Raw genomic sequence first — 27913 nt, forward strand, 5'->3', positions numbered from 1 at the left:
TCGCTCAAACCCCGTTTCCGCAAAACACCCGACGCTGGGGTTGGTATGAACCTATATTACACGCTCGGCTATTAAAATACTTATTATCTCACGTTAATGCCGTTTTCTAGTGGTATCATATTCGTTTATAAAAAGTACCGCAACTTGGTGTCGAAAATACAATATTATAATGCGGTGCATTTTCGCTCCGCCAATTGGTGGATCTTTGCCCTGCTATGTCGTGGATGTTCGCATATACCCTCTTTTGCCGCCATACACGTCGTCAGTGGCAGAAATCAGCCACCTCATATTGCAGCTTTATCTACGAAATAAAGTCTAATACCACAATTGAAAATAACATTATTAAACTCGTTAATTATTTAATTATGCTTAAAGTGAACATAAAATTATTGAGGTTGCGTAATGTACTACTTTTGTGTTTTACAATGCTGTCCTGAGCACCTGCTTAGACATTGAAGTGTTCTTATGCTTACTTGTTTTAAGAATGTGTCAAGTACATACACTTACCAGAGGACTTGTTTTGAAAGCCGGATATACATGTCAGGTCATTAGTGCCTGACAATAAGCGCATACCAGAATTATAATGATTCGTCATGTGGACGTATACGTTGATAGCTTTTGGTTTTGTAAGTGTCGGACTTGGTTTGGAGCCGAGCCCGTGTACGTGGCAGGAGACAAACTTGAAGGTAACTTGTAATTACTCAATTTCCGTTCGGAGTACCAAATGCATGCTATTTAGTGAATTTATATCATATGGAGTATGTATAACTATAGAACATTTTGATGCTAGCGTGCGTTTTGTTAGAACGGAGTCAATGATAAACTTTACCTGTTTGTGTAATGTTCTCTTCATTATCATAACTAATTATTCTGCTTTATCCGTGATTTGATATTCCCTTTTAAAATATCTATCCATGCAGGAAGCTAACCACACAACTTATAAAAACCAGAGTTATGCAGAGTTATGGTTGATGCTATACATGTGCATATTGTTTCTGGCAACATGTTTACGAAAAATCTTTTGAATATCTTATAGATAAGGCAAAGTTTGATTTCATGCTCGACGGCGACATCGAAAACGACACCAATGATTTGACTAAACTTTGACTGCATCAAAAACCAAACACAGATCAGTGAAGTAATAGATCGGGCACCCGCATCCAGAGTTATTGAACTTATACAGGAGATGATTCTTTAATTTCACAATAACAAGTTACGGAGCTTAAATACGCAATAGCTGGCTAAAAGATAAACTACATTGCTATGCCCGCAGGTTATTGACTAATTTTCTTGACAACATAGAAAAACACTTACAAAAAGGTCACTAATTGTAACCCCTACATTGAAAGTAAACACTTGTACTAATATTTTCAAAAGACTGGAAGCGGGTGCAGTTACTATCACATATAATTCCTTGGATGTGTCTCCTCATTTGTTTGAATGTCCACTTCTGTGGGAAGGACTTAGATGCTTAAGACATAGGTCAATGACCGAATTGCCGGATTCGGTCAGAAATACAATTCTCGAATAGAACTTCTATTGACGTAACGAGCTAAAATTGTACATGATATCCTATCTTATCTTTCTTGGAACACAGACAGTTGAAAGAATAGCTGTCCTTGAAACGAAGCAGGCATTTCTTAAAGACACCATATCCAGACAACAACATTTAATCAATGGTAAACATTTCTTTCCATAATCATTCATTTAAAACATAATAACAAAAAGTATTCTTAAATAGTTCTATCAACATGCCAAAAAAACTTTTTTCTAATTCCTTAGTTCACTCAAATTCTATAAACTTGTATAAATTGTTCACTTGCTATCGTTATGCCAATGTTTAAAATGCTTGATAAGTTGATAGTAATCATAGCAGAAATAGTAGCAAATCAATAAAAATAACCAGTTTTGTACACACGACTGCAGTTGGACAAAAAATAAATTACTACACTTTTGAGATGCTTAAGTTCTGCGTAAGTGTCTTTTCAAATTAAATGGTTCCTACTTTTGACTCTAGATTTGGTTGAAACTGTAATGAAACAATGGGGATCTTGGTCGGAGTGGAGCGCATGCGCATTCAAGTGTAGTGGAAGTGAAGTAGATAATGGACGCACCCAAACCAGAACGAGGCTATTAATGAAAGACAATGTCGCCATGCAAAATGAAACTGAGCGACGGCCGTGTAACGCTGTGCAATATGCAGGTACATAAGACCGAACTGTTTATATCTCAAACGAGCACAATAAAAGTTGAAGGGTCACACTAGGGGTTGATGCCAAAACATGCTTGTTTTTTAATTTTAATGCATGATTATTTTTACACATTTGACTTTTATGAAATAAATATATGCTAAGTGTGCAGATAAAACATATTTGCCTTTATTAATGGGGACTTTCAATCATTCGAGTACAACATAAATCTTACGCCAATGAAATTGCAGAAAGATAACCATTAAGGAATGACTTAATCATTAAGAATTTCAACTTTTGTGCGTGTTAAAAAGTCCGCCTACTGCCAATCATCCGATACACACTGCCTGCGTCAGATTTTGTGTTGACAATGTATTGGCCAATGAGGTTGTTTCTAAGTCAGTTAGATGACATAAAGTGAATTCTTAATTATTAAGAAGGACTCGTTCGCTACGCTTACTCTGCCCATTTTTTATAATTGAAAATTCACTTCATGTCATCTAACTGTTACATAGCTATGCGGCAACAAATTCCAGTGCAAAAAGGCGCCAATAATCGCAAGTTTGTTTTTATATGGACAAACATTATTTTTTGTTTTGTTTTCATCAATAACGTCAAATTAGATTTCTCCAAAATACTTCTGATTAACATAGTATGGAACATTGAAATGATTGTAATTTATGCCAGCTCATATTTACTTTATGTGTTTAATGAAATCGGTTGGGTTAAAATTGATGAATGTATTTTTCCATTCACGTTTTACATTCAATTGATTTATCTTGGATTATTCTACCATTAACGAATTCCATTGAATTGAAATGGATACAAACTACACATAAACTGATATAAACAGGATTATATTTAGGATGTGAAGCGTCGACCGGTCCGGGCGACCAGTACGGTGTTGCCTATGACTACCGTGACCAGATGGCTCAGGCAACATGTACTGCGCTACTGGATACCAGCAGTGCGCACGTGTACGCGGTTAGGCGCACATGCTCCAGCCTGACCGTGCCGTGTGCAGACGTCTGCTCAAGCCTCAGGTAGTTTTGAATTATTTTAAATGTTGAGATATAGATGTTGACTCAATTCTAATATTTTAGTGCTGTTATTGTTGTTGTTGTTGTGGTGGTGGTTGTGGTTGTTCTCCTCCACATAATTAACAAATAAATATAAATGTATTCACTTTGTTCTAGTCTGACCTGTTTCAACTCACTTCACGTGTACAGTCCCCACACTTGGCTACCATGGGGCGTTACGGGACAGAAAACGTCCTTCATGTACCGATACAACGCCTGTGGTGGAGGCTGTGGACCCAACTTCTGCTGCTGCCGCGCGTAACTGAAACCCTTGGACTATCACCGTCAAACTGTATTTACGATATTAAAAATTTATAAGTCACATTTGATAGATTCGTACTTTGCCGTATGTGTGTGTGTTTGTATGTATGCGTGTGCATGTGTGTTTGAAACAAACAATACTAAATGGATCATACTAAACACAATACTACAAAATACCAATAAAATCACGTGCAAAACTCACAGAGAGTGTTTTTTCGTCACTCCTAAAATTGTTTCTTTCCGTATGACCAAAAGCAAACAATCAGCAAGTTGTCATGTTAATCAACGATTTTGACGAGCCTACAATCTGCAGTGAATTTCAATTTAAGTAAATTTATTTAACACTTAAAATAAATAAATAAGAATAATAATAATGCGAAATTTATGAAACATAGCTAAAATCGTGCCGAAGGTTTCTCTCTCTTTATTCCATATTATTAGTTTAAAGAAACATGGTCATGGTATTCACATAACTGAGATTAATGACATACTATTCAATTGTTCATTCTACGAATTTCGTTTGCTCAAAACTTTCATTTTAAACGTAGTAAAAACAAACCTGGATGCATCCGACTCGATCTGTTTGGAGTTGCGTTAACACACAGAAGCCGCATGAAAAAGCTTCTTAATGAGTATCATATATTGTTTTCTATAGAACACGTCTTATATATTAAATAAACTTTTACTGGTCTATAAAAGCTATCACGAGTCCTTATAAAGTAATAAATAAGTGTATTTAACAAGTGTGACGAGCCTACTTACATATTTCCTGGTCGAGTTTAATAAAAGTATGTATGTGATGGCGGCCACTGTCTGATTCTTTGTGTCGCGTGCGTTTTCCAGTAAAAATTAGCACATACGACTTATCTGATTCATCTGCTCTAATAATGAGCCAAATAACACAAAGTAATGCCATTTTTTAAGATCAGCATTTATGAGAGTGCCGTAGCCTACGTTTGGTACGCCGGACTAAGGGCTAATTTAGGCGTTGTTCCCGATGTCGAGGTACGCCTTATGTCACAACTATCGTTAACTTTGAATCGATTCCATTAGGAAACAAGAAAACATAAATGACTGCATTATATTATTGCATTGCCTTGTCCGTTACATAAATGTTATTTAAACATTACACAATTGGCCTTAAAGTAAGCAGTTAAAGTCAACAACACGTCGAAAATTGAATATATGCAAACACTAGATAAGAAATTGCTAAAATAGGTCAAAGAACTCTATACTTCGACTAAAATCATAGTTTAAAGTCACGCAATTTTTCTATTGTTTCACTTTGTAAACAAACAAGCGTTCAGCTTATACATTGAATAACTTTTTTGCTAAGGCCTCTAGAAACATAGGATGAAAAAACAACCGAGAGGAGCTTACACGCCTGGTCTCCGGGTAGGCGTATTATATTGAGATAAAGCGATATTGTCGTACTGACCAGGTCAAAATATCCTTCGAACACACCCAAATACTAAAAGAATCCACCAATTTTCTTCCGTCCCTCACTTATAATTCCGCAAAAATAGATTACTTTTGACCCCTGTGCGAACATTCGAAAATTGGTGTTGTTATAGCACCTCGGTAAATGTGATTTCAGTGTGCAGATAATTATATGATTGTTTTCTTTCTTAATTGTTTTAGGCAAAAAATAACACTTGCTGCGACCTACCAGGAAATCAATTTGCAACGGAGATCTTTTAGATTTATTCCCATATTGAATATTTCAAATTATTTAAAATATTTGGTAAGGTCTTTTTTACGGGTTGTTCCCGCTTACCCAACTGCTAAATTACTCACTTACAAATTATCACCAATTATCTCTTCGCACCTCAAACCTGTATTTTCTATACTGTTCAACAAAAAAATGAACCTCACACAATAATTTGAACTTGCATTTTATTATTTCACTGTTTTTATTACTGTTTGAAATACATATTGTAGAATATTATAACTATAATTTTGTCATTTGTTTGCAATGCATATCTTTAAAAAATAAATTATTTCTTTAACTGTGTATAGATACAACTCAAATTGTCACAATAATAAATCAGAACTGATTGCAAATTATTGTGTAAACAATACTGAGGAAAGTTTAGTCCTATGATCCTGTTGCTGACTTCACGGACACTGAAGCAGTGAAAAAGCTAGTGCTACGTGCTTCGGCACTGCCACTTGTACCCCGAGCATATGTTGAAGATGATTGGTTCCAGACCCTGGAAGAATGTGACAATGACTCCGTGTACCGACACGGTGTCTCGGTATTAGGACTATGTAACCAAGCAATGGGTAGAGTGAGACTGTCGAGCAGCCTGGAACCATTACGACGATGATGGGCTACGCACTACAATCATTCTGATGGTTGGCAACATAAAATTGATAACCAACTGCCACCCTAATGTATACACTCTGGTAGACACTGTAGAAAGAGTATGGTGCTGACGAGGCCAAGATGTTACGTCCCGTCAATGGTGGAAAGCAGCGGACAAGAAAGCGGGTCTACCGTGAGCTGGACCAAAGGCTTATCAGACTTAAGCACAAGCTGCAAACTGATGATATGGATATAATGACATATGTTGATGCTGCTGCGTATAAAGTTAAACTGAAGTAAATGTGTATGTGAATGGGTAATATAAAAGTGTTGTATTATGAGATAATATATGTTTTATTTCATATTAATCAATACATATATTATAATTTGCAAATAATTCAGCTCCATATTTGTGTTATTGTTTTGAAATTTAAGAACAACTTTCTCAAAACTAGAAACGCAACTTTTTCAGCACAGTATGGCAATTTCCGCCAATTATCACCTATCAATTCAATTGTTACATCACACAATAGATCTCCCCGCCTCAATTTCAATATGAAAAAAGCGGTTAGGAAATTGGGAAACTTTTCTAAAACCGGAGCTGAAATTTTTGTATCGAAAATTTCTTGTATTAGAAAGTATAAGTTCAATATTGTTAAGATTGTCTTGGTCAATAATTGTGTTGCATTAAGAGAAGGCGGCAGGTTGAACTTTATGTATGGATTACCATGTAAAAAGTTTCAACTACTGGCAAACATAACTATGCATGACCGAAGAACTTTTTTTCAAGAAATCGTTAATTAATGTTAAAAAGACATAATAACATTAAAGGTATTAGCCATGTAATACACACCTTTATAAAAGCTTTAATAATTAACATAGTTATAATCATGGTACACTATGGGACTTTTATCCAAATTATGAAGATTTTTACCGTGAATTAAAAAACATATTTATGTTTCATTACACCCACCCCCAAACTCCAAGGGCTACAAAGAGCGACAAGTAAATACTTTGTCTATAATTGAATTATTTTCGCATTATCAGAGATTGCGAAAGAAACACAATAGTTTCCGGTAAAATAAACTTCAGTTAACAGAAAACTAAAGTTCAAACGAACACAATATTGATAGAAATGGAAAAAAAAATCATTTTGATTGACGTTGTGACTCTTCGGAACAGAGCAGTTATCAACGTTTGAAAATATATAGCAGTTTTATTAAATTCATAAAATGTAGTTAGATATAAGGCTGGCGAAACCATTTTAGATATTTTCTATAATGTCAATTGAACAATTTAAAAGACAATGGATGATAGTTTACCGTCCAGTTTATAAGAAAATATAGATAATGTCATGTAACCATACACTTTTATAGCTAATAAAATACTTTAAAGTTTTGCTTGTAAAAAATTACTAAGCTTAATTGGACTTATTCATAAAATGTACTCTTTTAAATAAATGCATTTTACTTATGATATTTACTCAGAATTACAGAGTTTAAAAAAATGACTAAGCGGGAGGAAATGCCCCTCCAAAACTGTCAAAGTGAAAGTTCTCAACAAATTTTATTTTAATAATATAACATGTAAACAATCTCTGTTGGTAATTTAATGTCTATATGTTTGACCATCTGTTTCATTTTGTCAGGTATTCTAACAATTAGATTTTTTCACAATAATTCTTCACTCTTCAACATTTGGAAGTTTGGTCTGTTCCCATGCATTTGTACTTGCAGAGTGTGCACAGATGATAACTCAATGCTGAGTAAATGCTGATTTGGTTTTCATGCCCCTTCAGGTACTATACCCATCAAGAAGCTTAAGTGCTGTAATAGAAAAAAGTTGTACATTAAAGCCTTTTTTACTAATAATTATACATAATTATACTGGCATACATATACAAAATAAAATATAAACAGTTTAATATTTCTCGACTTTATTTTGAAAAACAAGCTGATACATATATATATAATGAAAATTATGAAGTTTATCAATCATCATCATCATCATCATCATCATCATCATCATCATCATTACTTGAATATTGAATGCAGTGTGTTTATAAAAACAAAAACCAAGTCAAATATGTTTTATATAAAATACTCACATCATCTCTATCAGATGCGGCTGCCTTGTGCATAGACATGGCTGTCAAATCCGCTCTTAAGGATCCAACATAGGTTTTACTGCAGGCTAAAATTCTTCATAACCCGGCGTTGTTGAATTTGTATTATTCAGTCATTTTCTTGCCTGAACGAAATTAATCTTCTGATTATCAACCAGCAGAAACTACCACCGTAAAATCCAAATGCACAAGTATAATACATTCTGCACTAATATCTGTTTTAGCCAAGGGTAAGGTGTGGTAGGCACAACTATATAGTTGTTGTGCATATGGTTGATAATGATTCACGACAGTCTTGGGTTTTGACGAGACCTGTAGACACCAAGCAAGATAAGTTTCGCTAGTGTCCAAGCAGTCGTGGGTTTAGATATGAACATGCTGTCTAAACATTTAGCTAATAAAAATGATTTCAAAATTCCAAAGATAAATTAAAACACAAACGTTTTTGAACACACAAATGTAAAAACTGCTCATGGTCTACTTCCCCTTTGACACGAATATCTGAATATTCATTTCTATGATGATTGTTGACAGTTTGTTTTTCGACAGAAAATCTTCTCTTACGCGTTTAATTCACTTATAATCCATGTTTTACTGTTATGACTCAAATTGTTAGATGTATCGTAATCAACTGTCAGCGTGCACATTTAGTGTTTATTTATTTTAAACGTATATTCATGAGAAAAACATCACCGAGTTTCCAAATACTAAATTCTATTATTGACCTATGAATGTCGGGGAAATACCTTCTGTTTCTAAAATAGCAACATCCGGTACAGGCCGAATACGTCCGATGTTCTCCGCGATCTGTTACGGCGAGTGGCGATATATGACGATGTTACCCGAGTTGTATTACATGGCTAATACCTTAAATAAGTACAAAATTGCTGTAGAAGACAGCAAAAAAGGTTCGCTCTAAATCGATTCATAGCATTATACAGTTAATGTTTTGTGAGGGGGCGAAATGGGCAGATTCAGTACTGACACATGGAAATTTAATCAGCCTAGGTTCGTTTTATTACATATATATATATATAATGCAAACATGGATAAGTTCACAAATCGTATTCAAATAATGCAGGACATCTTTCAAGCCTTATTTTACTTTAAGACAGATTTTGAGTAATATACATTGAATCGTTTTGTAATAAGAATTTTGAAGAAAGCTGCACTTTGAGAATTTTGAAGTGTTGAAATTAGAACGTAAAGGACCTATAAATGACTATAAGGCTAATTTGTTCTAGCCGTGTTAGTCAGGAAACAATGTAAAATGGGGCAAGATGAACTGAGAAATAAAAAGTGGCACTTTTATTCAAAGTTTAAAATTGAAACAATATAAATGCAAGTTAAAAAAAAAGAAATAAATAGAAATGAGTGTGGCATGATATTCAGAAGTATGGTATTGGAACACAGATGTGTCCTTCAAGTATGAAATATGCAACATATAATACACAGTTACATAACATATACAAGTACTAATAAAAAAACCTGAGGAATAGCAAACTTAATGTCTTAAATGAATAGTTTGAAATTGGATAAATGGATGTTAACATATATACATACTTATATACAACAAACACAACGCAGTGAAGCAGTCTTTAGAAGAGTCCGATACAAAGATTAATAATAAAGATTAAAGAACATTAGTTTTTAAGATGAAAATTTTTAACAACAGCATACAAATAGATGATTTCAAAATTTTAAAAAGAAATGCAAAACAAATGTTTTTTGGGGCATTTTTTTGAATATGAATAACATTTACATACAAATGAATGCTTTCAAAGGGTAAAGAAGCAGAACAATTTGTAGGAACTGTTTTATGAAATGAATATTTGTTACAAATGTGCAAGGTATTTACATTTAATTCTAGGAGTTCGATGATTACGAATGGGAATGATAATTTCAGAATTTTAAAAGCAATGGGAAAGGATTATTGAAAAGTTTTTTAAGTGGAATAAATTTAGTTGTTTCCACAAATGAATGTTATAATTGTGTAACAAAAGTTCAACGGAAAGGTTGGTATACATTAGAGTGACATTATGACCATTCATTTAAAGAACAAAAACGCAACTTTATACACAGTTATATACATTGGCAAATAGTTATTGAAAACAAGGAAATGTTTACAATGTACATGTAAGAAAATAAATGTGTGAAATGATCATATTCGAAAGACACGAAGAAACATGCAACAGCTATTCCAGTAAAACATATATCTCCCAGGGGAAAAATTATTATTATAATAGTACATGAATGGGTGTGTCAGTTCAATAATTTGACCTTTAAAGGGTGAAATTGCTTTTGTAGGGGGGGGGGGGTGAACTAATTAAAAATATATCCCCAGTTTGTTATATGTTTAAATGGAATAACCATAAGGACAATGACACATAATCTGAGTCTATAAAAGTGTAATCACATCATTATGCAAGGGATATACATGTAGGTAGTAGAAGTGTTTTGTTCAATGTCAACAGGTGCATAAGTTATTAAATAACTAACAGTGTAAGTAATACTGTAAATTTAACGCATGAAAATATAAAATTAATAAACGTTTTCATTATGAGTTCTAAATAGGAGCAAAAAACAACAAAGTAACTTTTAAATATGGCAAAGTTGTAAACAGTACAAAACAATTGCAAATCGAACAGATTCATAATGTACATCAGGTAAATGCCAAAACAAACAAACATAAACAAACAACTGCATGTAAATAAAGTGAGGTTTCAACTGTCACTAATTAAACAAAAATTGAGCACAATTACTGTTCGCGATCAATATTAAGAAACAGGAATTAATAGGATGTAAATCAAACTGCGGCCCTTAACCGTCGGAGATTAAACAACAGTTTGGCCAAAGTGCTGTTGGAGATCAATACTGAAAAGTAGTTAACAACAGCATGTAAATCAAACTGCGGCCTTCAACCATAAGCGATTATACAACAGTTTGGCCAAAGTGCTGTTGGAGATCAATACTGAAAAGTAGTTAACAACAGCATGTAAATCAAACTGCGGCCTTCAACTGTCAGATATTATACAGCAATTTAGCCAAATTGCTGTTGGAGATCAATACTGAAGAGTAGTTAACAACAGCATGTAAATCAAACTACGGCCTTCAACCGTAAGTGGTTATACAACAGTTTGGCCAAATTGCTGTTGGAGATCAATACTGAAAAGTAGTTAACAACAGCATGTTAATAACATAACTTAACATAACATAACATTTATTCAGCATTAAACGTTTACAGCATTCATAGCCAACATAAGTTATATCACTTTGTCGTAAAAAGCAAAGACATGGTCAATAAAGAGATGTTGTATAATTTCTAACATATTTGTAACAATGGTTTTAGTTATCACATCATGTTAATTTCGTGATCGTAATATATTTGTAAAAAATTACTAATATTTCGTAAAGTTTTTCTTGAATCTGATGACATCAAAGTTGTTAACTTTTGTTTTGTAGGCCAATGGCAAAAATAAGGTTTAAAGTATTCTTTCCTTAGATTATTATAATATGGACAAACTAGAAGGAAATTATATTCGTTTTCAATGACATTCATGTTGCAATAAGTACAAATTCTATCTGCCCTCGGTATGTATGATGTCTACTCGTTTCAATCAATAAATCGTGGGAGAAAACTCGAAAGTTTGTAAGTGCTATTCTCAATGTGTTCGTTTGTATTGCATCTAGGTAATTTTCTTGCTTAAGTTCATTTTTATACCAACAGTATGTTTCTAATATGTTTGATTCGTTAATAACTGTATTCCACGATCGTTTAAATATATCAATAATTCTTTGCTTTATTAATTGGATGGGGATTATTTGTATATCTTGAGTGTACCATATATCAGACATTCCAATTTCATCTAATATAGTTTTTACATGGTAAGCCCAATTTAATCCGTTATAGTTATTGTTGTTATCGATATCGTTCTTTAACATTGTATAAGTATGCTTGGAAAGAGTTATTATCAAAATTCAATATCCAGTACTTAATAATTCTTATTTTACGCTCTACTACCATGGGATGTCTGCCTAATTATCCATATAATGCAGATAAATTGATGCTTTTTCTGACATTAAGAATGTTCCTCATAAATTAACAATAAATTAATTCAATGTCTTTTGACTGGTGGTATCCGAAAATTTCTGCACCATAGTTTAGGATGAAGCCAATACGACTGTCAAAAAGTTAACACTTATCTTTTATGTTTAATTGATTAAAAACAATAAACAAATTATGTAAGGCATAAATGGAGTGTTCTGCTACATGTTTCTGTGTCCTATTCCAGTTGCCATTCTTAAATAAAGTCATACCAAGATATTTGAAGGTTGTAGTTATTTCTAAATTTGTATCATTAAAGGTGAAGTTATATTTTGTTTTTCTACCTCTCTCAAATATCATTATTTTAGTTTTTGCTGTGTTTACTTTTAAATCCCATAGGCCACAGTATACTTGTAGATCATTAAGCATACTTTGTAAGGCTATGGGTGGCAAAAATGCGTCGTCAGCAAATAGAAGTAAGTATAATTTTACATCATTTATACTACAAACACCATCTATATTATGATTAATGTTTGATAATATATCATTCACGAAAAATCAGACTGGAACTAGGGTTCCCCTGTTTCACACTGATGTTTGACGTAAAGAATGGAGACAGGTTTGTTTTATATCGTACACATGCATTGACAGAATTATACATTGCTTGAATGGCCTTTACAAACCGCATGCTTATATTTTCAGTTATAAGTTTGTGGAATAGATGTGATCTAGTGATTTTATCGAAACATTTTTCAAAATTGATAAAACAACAATATAATTTCATTTTCGAAGCGAGAGTTTTGGCAATAATTGAGTGTAGAATATAAATAAAATCGATCGTCGCCTTTCCTTTTTGAAAGCCAAATTGATTTTCTATGAGCTTTTCATTACTACTTGCTCTAATTTGTAAGCCTATTTAGTAAAGTTTGTGAGTAGAGTTTTGAGAGGATGCTAATAAGTGTAATTCCTCTATAATTTTTGGGGTCTTCAACGTTTCAGCCTTTAAAAACAGGGACGATAATTCCTTCTCCAAAAGAGTTTGGATACTCTCCCGTTATAAAGATATGATTATATAGTTTCGAAAGAAATGGTGCTATGTGGGTGAATATATTTTTATACATTTCTGCGATTATATTATCTAGACCGCTACTTTTATTATTATTCTGCGAGAAGACTGCTTCTTTTAACATTTAATGTCAGAGATTATTTCAACAGCACATGGGGTGGTATATTGCCCGGTGGTCCAATAACCGACGTGGAAGGTGCAAAGCCAACTGGTGTTTGTGGGTTGTATTCATACGGAACTTGTTGGCCAAAATTCATAATGGGCGAGGTGTTTGGGTTCATAACACTTGATACATAAGAAAATGCACTATTGTAAAAATCCTTGTCGAAGCTTGTGTTTGCATTAGTCACGCTCTCTGGTTTTGAACACGTCGTGTCGATATTTGAAGTATGGCGGTCACTCGGCATGATTTCTAATGATGAACTTGCCTTTCGTTTTTCTGCCTTTTTACGTCTTTTAAGTTCCTTTTTAAATTTCTTTTTGTTATCCGACTTGTATATGCTTTATAAATAATCACTTTATTCCAATTTTTAACTCCAGTATATATTTATAAATATATGAGGTTTGCAAAAGTTGTTGTGTCAATGATTGATAAAATAGAGTAAAATGCACCTGTTCAAAGTTTGTTCAACATGTTCGAAAGTAATAATACTAAAATGAGCAAAAGTTGGTGTGTCAATAGTCATTATTTAAAGGTTGATTAGCACCTGTGCGAAGTATTTGTAAGCGAAAATTAAAGGTTCAGATACAAAGTTATGCAACAGTGGTTGTGTCAATAGCCGTTATGAGTTATTTGCACTTGTGCAAAGTATTTGTTAGCAAATATCGAAAGTTCAAATACAAAGTTGTGCAAAAGTGGTTATGTAAATAGCCATTATGAGGGATTTGCACCTGTGCAAAGTATCTGTTAGCAAAAATCGAAAGTTCAAATACAAAGGTGTGTAAAATTTGCAATGTCAATAGCTGTAAAGAGTGATTTGCACCTGTGGGAAGTATTTGTAATCGGAAATGGAAAGTTCAAATACTTAGTAGTGCAAATGTTGCAATGTCAAAAGCCATTATGAGTGTTTTGCACTTGTGGGAAGTATTTGTTAGCAAAAAACGAAAGTTCAAATACTTAGATGTGCAAAATTTGCAATGTCAATAGCTGTCAAGAGTGATTTGCACCAGTGGGAAGTATTTGTTACCAAAAATAAAAGTTCAAATACTCAGGTTGGCAAAATTAGATTATTTGCAATGTCAATAGCTGTCAAGAATGATTTGTACCTGTGTGAAGTATTTGTTAACAAAACTCGCAAGTTGAAATACTAAGGTTAGCAAAAGTTACAGTGTCAATAGCCATTATAAGTGTTTTGCACTTGTGGGAAGTATTTGCTAGCAAATATCGAAAGTTAAAATACTAAGGTGTGCAAAAGTTGCAATGTCAATAGCCGTAAGAAGTGATTTGCACCTGTGGGAAGCATTTGTAAACAAAAAGCAAAGTCCAAATAAAAAGGTTTGCAAAAGTTGCAATGTCAATAGCCGTGAGAAGTGATTTGCACCTGTAGGAAGCATTTGGAAGCACTTTACAAGTCGTCAGCCAATACACCTACTTAGATCTTCTTTTGGATTTAGATCCATTTAAGATTTTGAAAAAAACTGCAAAGTCTGTGGCACAAAGTGCTGGAAGAGCACTAGGGCTCCTGATAGCAAAAAGTCTTGGTGGCATGCCATATAATGTTTTCACAAAGCTATATGAAAGGTCGGTGTGGCCCATTGTTGCTTATTGTGCCTCTATATGGGGTACTAAGTCCTACTCCAGTATAAATGCGGTGCAAAATAGGGCTATGCGCTTTTATCTAGGGTTGGGAAAATATACTCAAACTGCGGCTCTATATGGTGAGCTTGGTTGGCGACCAGCTTTTGTGAAACAGTGGAGATCTGTAGCTAGACAATAGCATAGATTTAATAGTATGGAAAGAACTAGATTGAACTATAAAATATATGAATACTGTAATAAAAAAAAGCAAATCCTAGATGCAAAAACTGGCAATATATTTTTGTACAACAGTTGGAAAAAACAGATTTGTCAAATCTGTTGTTTACACATTCTCAGCTCTCGAAAAGATTTTGTGATTTTGTTGAAAATAATAGTATGGATTTATATATTAATACGTGGAAAAACTGTATAACCATTGCAACTGGTCCTAGTGGACGTAGCAGAAATAAGTTGAGAACATATCAACTATTAAAATCTCAATTTGAAACTGAGTCCTATGTATCTATTCCAATGCCTATAAAATATAGAACAGCACTTGCTAAGTTTAGGTGCGGGGTAGCACCTCTTCGTCTGGAGACTGGCAGATATGAAAATCTGGCAGTGATCGATAGAATCTGTCCTATATGTAAACAAGATGTTGAGTCAGAATTACATGTGTTAACTAAATGTTCTGCTTACCAACCACTTAGAAATGCTCTATATGATAAAGCTAAGGATATCAATGTTGAGTTTGTTAACATGGATGAGATAAATAAGTGTATATTTTTACTTTCCAATACAGATATTGTTAAATATACCGCCAAAACCTGTTTTAATGTACTTGAACTTCGTTTCAATGCTTTGTACAAGTAGATAAGTGATAATCCTTTTAGATGTATCATAGTTTCTTAGGTTAAATGAGTCATGTAAATAAGATTAATTTCCTTATTTATAATAAATTTTTTATCCTTTATCAACAATGTCAAGATATTTTGTTGTATTATTTTAGTCTCCTGTAATTCAATTTTATGAACGATGTGCACTGAACTCTTAAATATTTGTATTTTATGTTTTGTCATGTTGTGTACATATGAGACATGAATAATCTATAAAACTTTGTGAACAAAAAGCAAAGTTCAATTATTAAAGTTTGCATAAGTTGCAATGTCAATAGCCGTGAGAAGTGAATTACAACTGCTGAAGGTAATAAAAAAAAAATCAAAAGTGCATAATGGAAGAAAATTTTAACTGTTGTAGTTCACATAATAAATGTTCTGTCAGGAATGATAAATAGCAAGTGATTTTTTATTTAAAGTAACAAATATGAGCTGAAAAATCTAAAAAGATAATAATTGTGTTAATAAGTTTTTTAAGTATTTGACATTGTTTAAAGCAATAACAGGAATGAAGAAAACACATATGTGCACATGGATTTACCATTATGTCTATTTTTTAGGTTGCATATGAAGAATGTGTACATGCAGTGATTGACAAAAAGTTTTTAATGCAAAGGCAATGCAAGTGATGACAGATAATAGTTCAATATCTGAAAAATATGGCAAGCAGAAATATTAATAGTACAGTTGCAAAATAGCACCCAGATGCAATTATCGGAATCTGTTATATTATCCACTTTGGACAGTTTCTTCAGGTTTTCCATGAAGAAGCGCACCTGTGAAAAGCAGTCTTTTTCTTCAGGATGACCATGGCAGAACCATAATGTTTTTCAGTGTCTGGCATCTTGTTGCAGGGTGGATATTTGCCATCTGCGATTTTCTCGTTTCTGCAGGCTGAAATTGATAAAAACTAAAACTTCAGAGATAAAGGAAGTGTAGATTATTTTTTTTTTATACCGGCATTGTGAAATTACACGTTGTTGTTTATCAAAAATTGCTTATATTGATGACTTGTCGTGAATGAATTGCTATAAACAGTATTAACATAAAAAGAAAAGATGCAACAATGGCAAAAAAGGAAAGGAGTGCAGAATTTAAGCTTTATCTTAGAGGGTTATAAAGAACATTTTTTTTATTTATCTATGATATACCTGGTTTATCGCAGCACTGGTAGCAGTAAACAGACTGGACTGCCATCACCTGGAAATCTTCAGTGCTGTCCACATCCGATAAGAAGTCTGGATCTGTATTGGACAGTATGCCAGACACATCTACAGTGATGTGGTCTTTAGAAAATTTAATCAATAATGAATAACTTCCAAGTGGAGAAACAAATAATGTGAGTAATGCATGATGTTCATAAAAGAAATATTCCCTTCTGTTTTCATATGTCTTTACTTAAAAGTGTGCGTAATGCTTTAAATATCTGTTAACAGTGACACTCATTCTATTTAGCAATTAGTGTTTATTGAAAGCAGTATTCACACAATGAATGATGAGAATACAACTATACTCAACACAATCAAATTATTGAATGAACAGCATTCTTTTGAATGTATGATTTGATCTTATTTGCTATAAACATTATAGAAAGATTACACTACAAATTGAATACTGTTGATTCAAGTCCTTACTGCTGGTCAGCTTTTTTCGAACTTTGCTGACCAGGAATTTAGATGATGTTTAATTCGTAAATAAAATGTTTTCAAAGTCTGTTTTATACATATAACTTACAATAGATGGATACATTTGATCATTTGTGAAACTTAAAGACATAGTGTAATTAGAAACAACATGTATTTCTTATTGCTGACCAACCTGGTCAGCCTTTTTCGAGTCCTTACTGCTGGTCATCCTTTTTTCGAACTTTGCTGACCAAGAACTTAGCTGATGTTTAATTCGGAAATAAAATGAATTTCATCCACAACATTTAATTATTTCTCTGAATAACTTTCTTATTTGAGAAGATATCATCAGGATCTCTAAAGACATTGTTGAAAAGGTAGTCTTGGGCATTTTGACATCCAAAATGTTTTTTTGTAAAATTTGTTTAACTCCTAACTAACCCAAAACATGTCGCCAAGAAGAAATGTTTCACTCCCCAAGAAGATCGTTCTTCAAAGCTAAATGAAACATTTATTTTTTAAACGTTTAATTCGGAAATTAAATGTTCTTAAAGTCAAAGTTTGCTGACCAACTAGTGTCTTTATACCATTCAGACGATTGCGCTTGTTGTCTGTGCGAAGACATTGGCCGTAGATTAGCAGCTGCATTTGTAGTCTAAAATAATAGACGTGTTATACGGGATTCTTCCAATCCCTAACGTCTAAACGGGTTTGTGCAAAAACCGGGGGGATTTGAAAAATATTGATATTGTATTTAGTGAAGTATTTTATGCTTGAAATGGATAATAAAGGTTTCTATTCCTATTTTACCGCGTAAGTGAAAAGCTATTTTGCACAAAACAGGGTTAAAATGCATTAAAACACATGATTTACCTTTCCAATAAATCGGAATTTGACTGACACAGACAACAATTATGCCAAGCGAAACAACTCGACCCTTATCGTAATAACTCGGCCACCTCCGACAAGCGCTTCGAGATAGTCCTCGTAAATACAATCGTAACAACTCGACTAAGGCCGAAGGGTTCCGATTGTTGTAAAACTGTGAACTGCAGCCTTTAAGGTGCTCTTCATGTATATATCGTTATGTTTTGACAGAATGAAATGAAGAAAACCCATCAAACTCATAATTATTCGTTGGATATTCATTTTTTGTGTACGGAACTAATATAAAATAACAATATCTAGTAATATTTCTTGTTTTTATGATATTTTATGGAGGCAATATGCTTCATCCCGGAATCCCGATCAGAATAACTACCCACTTTTCGTACAAAACAAGTTTACGTGAATGATTTGCCATATCCAAAATCGTAAAAAAATCTGTCAATGTACAATTATTTGGACTTGTAGCTCTAGGGGAAAAACGGAGAGCCAGGAGCACAGGTGCTTGAACAAACTTTTTTTAATATTCTATATGGGCTATATACTATATTAAGATATCTTAATATAATATATAGGCCGATTTTAAATATACATATATAGGCCGATTTTGTGAAATATTTGATTATGTGACTAGCGCCTGTGGCCAGGAGGAAAGCCACTTGTCAGTGTACACATAGCCGTCAGTTTATAACAAATAGAAGAAACAACGCAATAACTCAATCCGTAAAAGAAAGCATAAACTACATACCCGTCTTTGTTTCAGCTTCTTCTCTCAGAATGTAAAATAACTGCTAAGAGATGCGTCAAAACGTGCTCTTCTTTGCAAACAAACGCGCAAACTTACATCGACGTTTGCGCATGCTAAAAAAATGAAAGGTGTTATTGACCTGTTTATACGCCTCGAAATAGACAAATTAAATTCTTTCGTTACATTTTTTGCCAATTAGGTAAAAGAAAAACATTTTCACAAAAGATAAATCGAAATCGCTCTAATAATAGTCAAAATAGTACCATTCTCAATTCTCAATTCTAAATTTGCAACAACACTTTTCTGTGCATACACTTACAATCGAAAGGCTAAAATCAATCATTTCCGTCTCCAGTACGATCTCATAAACTCTGTGGAGCGAGCCTAATAATTAATTGGGCTACCTCTGTAACAAACTGTACTGCCATGGTTTTGGATTTGTTTGGTAAAGTAAAGAAAATAGAAATGGTAATTAACTGGGTCGGTAGTATTAGAAACTCACTTTAACACATTTTAACATTTTAAATCCATGTAAAATCCAGCAAAAATACATAATGTATAAATAAAACATTTCATGTGAGAACATCATTAGCGATATTTCGATGTTCTAGCCTTAAATTGTTTATAAAACGGCATCTACATTACGGAAACCCAAGAGAGGACTGAATATGTATATATAATTATGCAAACTTTAATATTCAATGTGTAGAAAATGAGTGACATGTATTTTATTAAATGTCATCAAAACGTACACGAACGACAATTTTATATCTCTTCATGGTACAACAAGGTACAATTAACTCCAAAATGTCTCCAATCTTATAAAATGTTTAAACGGAGTATATATATACATAACCATTTATATACATATACATATATATATATATATATATATTTTATTAACGATATAAAGAATAAATGTTGTTGTTTTTATAGAAAACACACATGATTTGTTTTGTATTTGTTTGTATGTTTATGTTCTAATATAGGTCGGGCTTCTTCACAATTTCCGCGTCGAGTTTCAATTTTGTTTTGAAACTCGACGCGGAAATAAACAAGCTTACTATAATAAAAACCCCAAAGAGGAAAAACACAAGAACAGTAGGCAAGGAAGAATAAGTGATACAAACAATGGAACATTCGTAAAGCATTCTTTAGCAAAGACGCAATTATTGAAAGGCTGTACGGTGTAGTTCTTTTGTATTTCATCACTTAGTTATGAGCATCTCAACACGCGTAACGGTATATTTATACTAAATAAATCTAAAACTTAACTGCGTATTAAAAACACTTTAGTTGAAAGACGGATATACACATAAGCTTATTACTGCGTTATAATAAGCGCATACCATACTTGTCATTGTTCGAAATGTGGACGTATATGTTGATAGTCGTGGGGCTTTTAAGAGCCGGGCTTGGCCAAAGTCCAGAACCGAGCCCTTGTTCGTGGCAGGAGACAAACTTAAAGGTAAATTGTTATAACTCTAAGTCATATATAAATGTTATACTTTGTTATTGATATAGGGATATGGAAATGCTTCATCCGTTCATCCTTCCAGAGAAAGGAATGAGTAAAATTGTACGGAATTTGGTGAAACTCAGTACCCATAGGTGGTCAGATAATGGAGCCGGGTGCAGTGAATCAGGAGGCCGGGCAAACCCGCCCAATATGTTCAGATTGCAAAATATAAACTATTTACTTATTTGGTGTTCATATTTTACCCACTGACTACAAACCTTTCGACTCGATCGATCCCGTGTTAGGAATTCGTAGCTATTTTGACAAATTTCAACCGCCTAGCGGCTTGCTTCATTATATCGATAAAGGCGAATAGTCTCGCAATTGTTGTTATGTAATTAGTTAAAAAGGAATCATATGTACATGGACACCATATTTTTTTTCTTTAAACACAGATAGTTGAAAGACTAGCTGTCCTTGAAACGGAGCAGACATTTCTTAAAGACACCATATCCAGACAACAACAATTCATTGATGGTAAATGTTACTTTAAATAATATTTCATTTAAATCATAGTAACAAAAAGTATTCTTAAATACTTCTGTCAAAATGCCACAAAACATTAATATTTTTTTTATTTCTTTCACATTCTTTAAACTTGTATAACTTGCTCACTGGTTATCTTTTTGCCAATGTTAAAAATGCTTGATTAGTTGATAGAAATCATTGGAGAAATAGTAGCAAATAAATAAAAAAATAACCAGTTTTACACAATCGATTGCCGTTAGATGACAACACTTTTGAGATGGTTAACTTCAGCGTTATTGTCTTTTCAAATTAAATGGTTTCTACTTTTAACTCTAGATATGGTTGAAACTGTAATGAAACAATGGGGATCTTGGTCGGAGTGGAGCGCATGCGCATTCAAGTGTAAGGGAAGTGACGTAGATAATGGGCGCCCCAAAACCAGAACGAGGCTACTAATGAAAGACAATGTCGCCATTCAAAATGAAACTGAGCGACGGCCGTGTAACGCTATGCTAGATTGAACTGTTCATATCTCAGGAGCATACTATAGGTTAAAGGGTCACACTATGGGTTGGTTCCAAAACATGTTTTTAATTTTAATGTATTATAAGGTGTCACACATTTGACTTTAATGAAGAAACATATGCTTAGAGTACGAATAAAAACATTCGCCTTTATTAAAAGGGACTTTTAATCAATAGCAACGTGTCAACTATTTGCTGTGCAAAAGCGCCAATAATTGCTTATATCTTTATATAGACACACATTATTTGTTGTATTGTTTCATCTATAAAGTCAAATGAGATTGTTCTTCTTCAAAATACTTCTGATAAACATAGTATGGAACAATGAAATGATAATAATTTATACCAACTCCTTTTTACTGTACTGGTATGTGTTTAAGGACATCAGTTGGGTTAAAACAATATTTCCATTCACGTTTACATTCAATTGATTCATCTTAGATTATTCTACCATAAACGAATTGAAATCGAAACAAACTACACTTAAACTGATACAAACATGATTGTATTTTGGATGTGAGGCGTCGACTAGTCCGGACGACCAGTACGGTGTTGCCTATGACTACCGTGACCAGATGGCTCAGGTCACATGTACCGCGTTATTGGACACCGGCGGTGCACATGTGTACGTCGTGAGACGCGCATGCTCCAGCCTGACCGTGCCGTGTGCAGAAGTTTGCTCAAGCCTCAGGTATACGCGTATTTATCGTAAAATAGTATACTAAAATATACTTGTTAACTCATTTTCATTATGTTTTTGTTATGCACGTGTCGAGGCTGTTCTAAGCTTTTCAAATTGCTCAAGCTGGCGACATGTTCATAGTCTTTAAGTCTGTACACATGTTATTACTGTATATGATTATAACGTGTGCTCCAGTAGGCTCTGGGACCAAGTCATAACTTTTTGTCCACAAAACAGTAAAACTGCTATCGATACAATTTGAAAGCCGAAATGTATACTCCACGAAATAAGTTGAGAACAATATCACGAAACGAATACATCGTACTTGTTTAATGGAGTTTTGCGTAACAGTTAAGTTTATATAGCCCTTAAATATAAAGACTCACTCGACCAATCATGCCAAAACCTAAATCGAGAGATGAATATACGTGTGTAAATGTGAAAAAGAGGAAAAGATGCCAAATTCTTAGCAATTAGAGCAAAACACAGGCAGGGCGCAGTATGTGCGATTCATAACATTTGACCGAACATGTCAATACCGCTGAAGCTAGACCTACTTTTATTGATTTTTAATAGTTTTATTTAGTTCCTCAGCTCCCAAAGCAGGATTACCGTGAGTGTCGTACTAAAGGACACACACATCTTAATACAGTATTTATTCAATATCATTTTCAATACCATACAAGAAGCTAAACTTTTAAACTGATGACATCAAACCAAAGAGTTGAGATACGTAAGCGGTTAGAGTATTTTCTAACCATTTTTACAGCAAGATGTTTTGTAAACAGTCTTCTGTAAGAAAAAGAACTTTCTATGTTTCAGTTTGACTTGTTTTAACTCTATACAGGTGTACACTCCCCTAACTACGCTACCATGGGGTATTATTGGACAGAAGAGTGCCTATATGTACCGGTACAACAGCTGCGATGGATCCTTCTGTAGACCGAACATCTGCTGCTGCCGCTCGTAACTGGAAATAACTACATTTATTTTATACAGTTATTTGCTTATTATCGTCCATATCATGAACAGCATATTTGAAAACTAATTATTAATGAATACATGTAATTAATATAACCTGCTTAACTATATAATTAATGTCTGCACGATACTTGGCGACATGAGTCTTTTGACTAATCAATGTAATGTATTTCTCATAATCATTAAGATTTAACTTACTGTGTTCGCGTTCATTATACAACGCGTTTTTGCATCATCACGGGCATTTGCCTTGTTTGGCTGATAATGCAAATACAGAATCTAACCCTTTTAAGAACTTCTGTGGTTATTGCGGGCCGCTGCAGCGGCCCGCTATATTTAATACGTGGTGAGTAAAAGGTTTATGGAGACTTAAGAACTTGGTTAAAAATATGCATCTTTTTTTCCTAAAAAAATCAAGTAGTTTTGAGCTGAATATGTAGACACAGTCAATTTTTCCCTTGAATACATGAGTTGTCGTTCTTACCATAATGATTGTCTCGTCATTAAATAAACAGTATAACTTTTGACATTAATAATGTAGACACAGTCTATTTTTTACAGAGATGTCTTTCGTACGTTTGTTTTCGGAACGTTTCTGGGCACGTACTTAAGTGCTGACGAGTAAGCTGACGATATAGAAATAGAGTAGAGTTGCTGACCAATTACTGACCATGAAGACAAAGAAGGGAAAAAAATAAGTTTGGAAATTAAAGATTTTTTAATTTATTTTATATACTCCTTAAAATGTACGTAAAGACGGATGTTTGTGTATTTTTATTGAAAATGGCATTTCATTGAAATGAATTGAGTAATTTTTATTTTTTTGCTGGTTTGGTGAAAAGATGAGAAGATATCACGGATTAAATTACTTGTTTAGGTGTTTACAATTGTTTGAACCAATTATTTTAATTGTAAATGTAGCTTTAAATGTTAGCCTCACAACTTGTGGAAAACTATCTGCACTACATCAAAGAAATGTTGTTCGCCAATCCCGTTTCTGGGCACGTACTAAAGTGCTGACGAGTTAGCTGACGATATAGAAATAGAGTAGAGTTGCTGACCAATTGCTGACCATAAAGACAAAGAAGGAAAAAAATAAGTTTGGAAATTAAAGATTTTTTAAGACTTATTTTGTTTAATTTATTTTATATACTCCTTAAAGTGTACGTAAAGATGGATGTTTGTGTATTTTTATTGAAAATGGCAGTTCATTGAAATGAATTGAGTAATATTATTTTTTTGCTAGTTTGGTGAAAAGATGAGAAGATATCACGGATTAAATTACTTTTTTAGTTGTTTCATTCACAATTGTTTGAACCAATTATTTTAATTGTAAATGTAGCTTTAAATGTTAGCCTCACAACTTGTGGAAAACTATCTGCACTACATCAAAGAACGACCAAAAGAATGTTGTTTGCCAATTCATTATTGATCATTTTAAATGAAATAGATTTCTCTTTAATCTGTTGTATTTTCGAAGTAGTTTTGTGGAAAACAATGCAAACTGTTGCTAATGAAATGTTCATATGATGTAAAAAATAAAGCATGAATCATTAATGGCGAAATAAGTGCAATATTTTCATTTTTATTTATTATTTGTTCATTAACTTGTATAGCTATTAAGCCTCAAAGGCATGTTGTCACATTTCGCACAAAGCCCCTCGGGGTTTTGAATTGTTGTATGGTCATTACATTTCATGGTCCAGTGCATATAGATGACCAATTACTGCCTCATTCAGAATTTAAAGACCAAATTCTTAGCTGACCAATGTATGCTTTAGGGAAACTCGATACTGCCGTATTGATAAGTTACTGACCAATTCCTCAACTGGCCAATGTAACATAAATGACAACTTGACTCTGGTGCACTGTAAAGTTAGTGTCAATTTACATAGTGATTTAACTAATATATTATTGAAACTTATTTTAAATATAAGTAACTAAATGTCCCGAGAATTGTTACTGAATATAAAAATGGGTACCAAAATAAATAAAAAAGCAATGTTACAGCTGTGCTTGTGCTGTAGCTTTGGTTTGCCTTATGTATGTCTTTTTCCGAGTAAGCAAGAGACATATTGATTTAGTGCTGTCTGTCTGTCACAAAACTTTGTCCCCTGTAAAACTTATAGTTGTACTGAAACCTGGAAGAAATATTTAATATAAACTGCAGTTGTGCATAGACTAATGTTTTACCAAAATGGGTCTCTTTTAATCCCTTCATAGCCTTGACTCGACATCAGCCATCATCAACTTCAAAATATTTACATGGTAGATCTGTTGTGGGCCCGCTGTGATACTTTGTATCACAGTTTTTCTTGTTTAACGTTCGACAGTGTATGGCACTGTCTCATGGGGACTTATGTCCTTTACGTACGATGATTGCTATTTTGAATGCGAGGCGGGGAAAGAGCCATTGGGTAGACAGTCAAGTGCCTTATTAACAAACCCCGGATCCACCAACTATCTGAGTTTGTAATGTGTTTTCAACAGGCGGATTATCAAATGATGACGTAATGTCTGTTCAGTTTCAAAACTGAAATTCTTCAAGATTGTTTTAAAGCGTGCGATTTATAGAAGATCAAACGTTCTACAAAAACAAGCATGTGATGTAATTACGTGGACGTCTACATTCCTTTCTAAAGATAATATAATTAGGCAAGTCATTCTCAATAAATCAATGAATGAAACATAATGGGTTTATGTTTATGTTTAAAATTTTGGCTACTGAGCTTGTTTCTGTATTTTTTTAATATTAATTCTGTTCTGAACTAGATCTATATGATTATATAGCTAAGGTTTATTACGTTGCTAAAGTAATCGTCGTCGTTGTTAACTCACAAATCTGTAATGCTGTGGAAGGTTAATGGATAAGCTTGTGATCTACTGTATTTCTAATAAGATATTGAATAACCGTGTGAGCACATCATCAACTATTTCGCACAAAAATGTTAACAAGGGTAACTCTATCCACGCTGTTACCCTTTAAAGTACTGAACAATCATATCTTTGTCTATTATGTCAATCAACTTCCTTTTTTATATTTGTTCTGCGTTTTGATCTGAAAGAGTTTATTCTGAAAAAATGCACGACAATTTTATACGACCCCCCGGATCAAAAGTCCTTCCTAAAACCTTTTTAGTATACAAATTACTCTTTTAAAACACTTGTTATAATTTTACGAAAGCAAGGTAGATAACTACTATATTGCGATAAGTGGAATACAACGATGTGAATGGGCCAACCCACGTCCACTGTCATAGACGTGGTCTTCACCAGATACATGGTAAACATAGTATCTGCAGTTGTAGTGACCGATCCTGGATTATCAGATAGCTCTGGCAAAATAGCGAAGGATCATTTTGCAGTAATGTTCAATGCGCTTGCTGCGAAGCCCCCTCCGGTAAAGAAAACTTTAACATACAGGAGACTTCGGTCGATTGACGTTGATTCATTCAAAGCTGATATTCTATCATCCGATCTTTTGAAATTGTCTCCGAGCACGTCAGATACAGATACTCTTGTCTCATCATACAATAGTGAACTTTCTGCTTTAATAGACAATCACGCGCCATTGTATTTAAAAACCATCACATTGAGACCATCTTGTCAATGGTTAACGGATGAGCTTCACGGTGACAAACATGTGAAGCGTAAGCTTGAACGCAAATGGCAGATTTCAAGCCTCAACGTTGACCATTTAATGTAATGAAACCAATGCGCAATCGTTAACAACATGTTGGAAAAGGCAAGAATTGATTATTACTCAGAGAAAGTAGAATCAAGGGACCAAAATAGTTTGTTCAAATTAACGAAACATTTATTGAAAGGCCCAAGCGAAGTTGCACTTCCACCGGGTAAGAAACCAGAAGTTCTAGCACAGGAGTTCAGCGATTTCTTTATAGATAAAATAGAAACAATCAGAACGAACATTTCATCTCAGCATCAAAGTGAATCAGTACCAGAAGATCGACGAACAGAAGTACGTGATATTGCGCGAATGGATAATTTCATTCCAGCAACAGAGGAGGAGATGAAAAAGCTTGTTCAACAGTCAGCTGACAAATCTTGTGATCTAAACCCTCTTCCTACATGGCTCCTGAAATCGTGTATTAACGAACTTCTACCAAATTTGCTGAAAATTGTTACCAGCTCGCTACAAAGTTCAATCGTGGATAAATCATTTAACGCATCACGAATAAGGCCATTGTAAAAAGCCTAGTTTTGACAAAAACATACTCAAGAACTACAGACCAGTATTAAATTTGCCATATCTCTCAAAAATCCTCGAAAAAGTGGTAAACAGAAGAATTGAGGAACATTTGACAGACAATCAATTACATGAAATAAACCAGTTAGCATACAGGAAATTTCATTCAACTGAAACGGCATTGGTAAAAGTTCAAAACGACATTCTCGAATCATTAGACACAGGTGATGTTATAGTACTCGTAATGCTGAACCTGTCGGCTGCATTTGACACCATTGACCATAACACCCTTCTTCAAAGACTCGAAACTGACTTTGGATTTGCAGATAAACCTCGTCAATTGGTCGCATCATACCTAACAGACCGCTACCAAACGGTATGCATCGACGGCAAACTCTCTGAACCGGTCCTTATGAAATTCAGTGTTCCTCAAGGATCGGTACTGGGCCCAAAATTCTACACGATGTACACTAAGCCGGTCGGGTCTTTCTGTAAAAATCATCGTCTAAACCACCATTTTTATGCAGATGACTCCCAACTCTATCTATCGTTTAAACCAACTGACCA

General features: G+C 33.8%; 2 protein-coding genes across 2 annotated transcripts; both read left to right on the top strand.

Moving 5' to 3' along the window:
- The first annotated feature begins 572 nt into the window (after nucleotides 1-572).
- LOC128211742 (uncharacterized) lies at nucleotides 573-3747 on the top strand. Its single transcript, XM_052916774.1, has 5 exons — nucleotides 573-686; nucleotides 1598-1679; nucleotides 2018-2203; nucleotides 3055-3232; nucleotides 3386-3747. Exons 1-5 carry the CDS (start codon nucleotides 594-596, stop codon nucleotides 3528-3530), a joined length of 684 nt encoding a protein of 227 aa, XP_052772734.1. The 5' UTR covers nucleotides 573-593; the 3' UTR covers nucleotides 3531-3747.
- Nucleotides 3748-20056: 16309 nt separating this feature from the next.
- On the top strand, nucleotides 20057-21488 carry LOC128211743 (uncharacterized). Its single transcript, XM_052916776.1, has 3 exons — nucleotides 20057-20433; nucleotides 20880-20961; nucleotides 21289-21488. The coding sequence occupies exons 1-3, from the start codon at nucleotides 20335-20337 to the stop codon at nucleotides 21471-21473; spliced, it is 366 nt and encodes a 121-aa protein (XP_052772736.1). The 5' UTR covers nucleotides 20057-20334; the 3' UTR covers nucleotides 21474-21488.
- The last annotated feature ends 6425 nt before the right edge of the window (nucleotides 21489-27913 follow it).

This window comes from Mya arenaria, chromosome 12, assembly GCF_026914265.1.
Source record: "Mya arenaria isolate MELC-2E11 chromosome 12, ASM2691426v1".
Classification (NCBI taxonomy): domain Eukaryota; kingdom Metazoa; phylum Mollusca; class Bivalvia; order Myida; family Myidae; genus Mya; species Mya arenaria.

Excerpts from the sequence above, each read along its gene's own strand:
- LOC128211742 (XM_052916774.1), top strand. The coding sequence starts at position 594 with ATGTGGACGTATACGTTGATAGCTTTTGGTTTTGTAAGTGTCGGACTT. Across the intron at positions 687-1,597 it reads GGCAGGAGACAAACTTGAAG|ACAGTTGAAAGAATAGCTGT; the intron begins GTAACTTGTAAT and ends CTTGGAACACAG. Across the intron at positions 1,680-2,017 it reads ACAACAACATTTAATCAATG|ATTTGGTTGAAACTGTAATG; the intron begins GTAAACATTTCT and ends TTTTGACTCTAG.
- LOC128211743 (XM_052916776.1), top strand. The coding sequence starts at position 20,335 with ATGTGGACGTATATGTTGATAGTCGTGGGGCTTTTAAGAGCCGGGCTT. Across the intron at positions 20,434-20,879 it reads GGCAGGAGACAAACTTAAAG|ATAGTTGAAAGACTAGCTGT; the intron begins GTAAATTGTTAT and ends CTTTAAACACAG. Across the intron at positions 20,962-21,288 it reads ACAACAACAATTCATTGATG|ATATGGTTGAAACTGTAATG; the intron begins GTAAATGTTACT and ends TTTTAACTCTAG.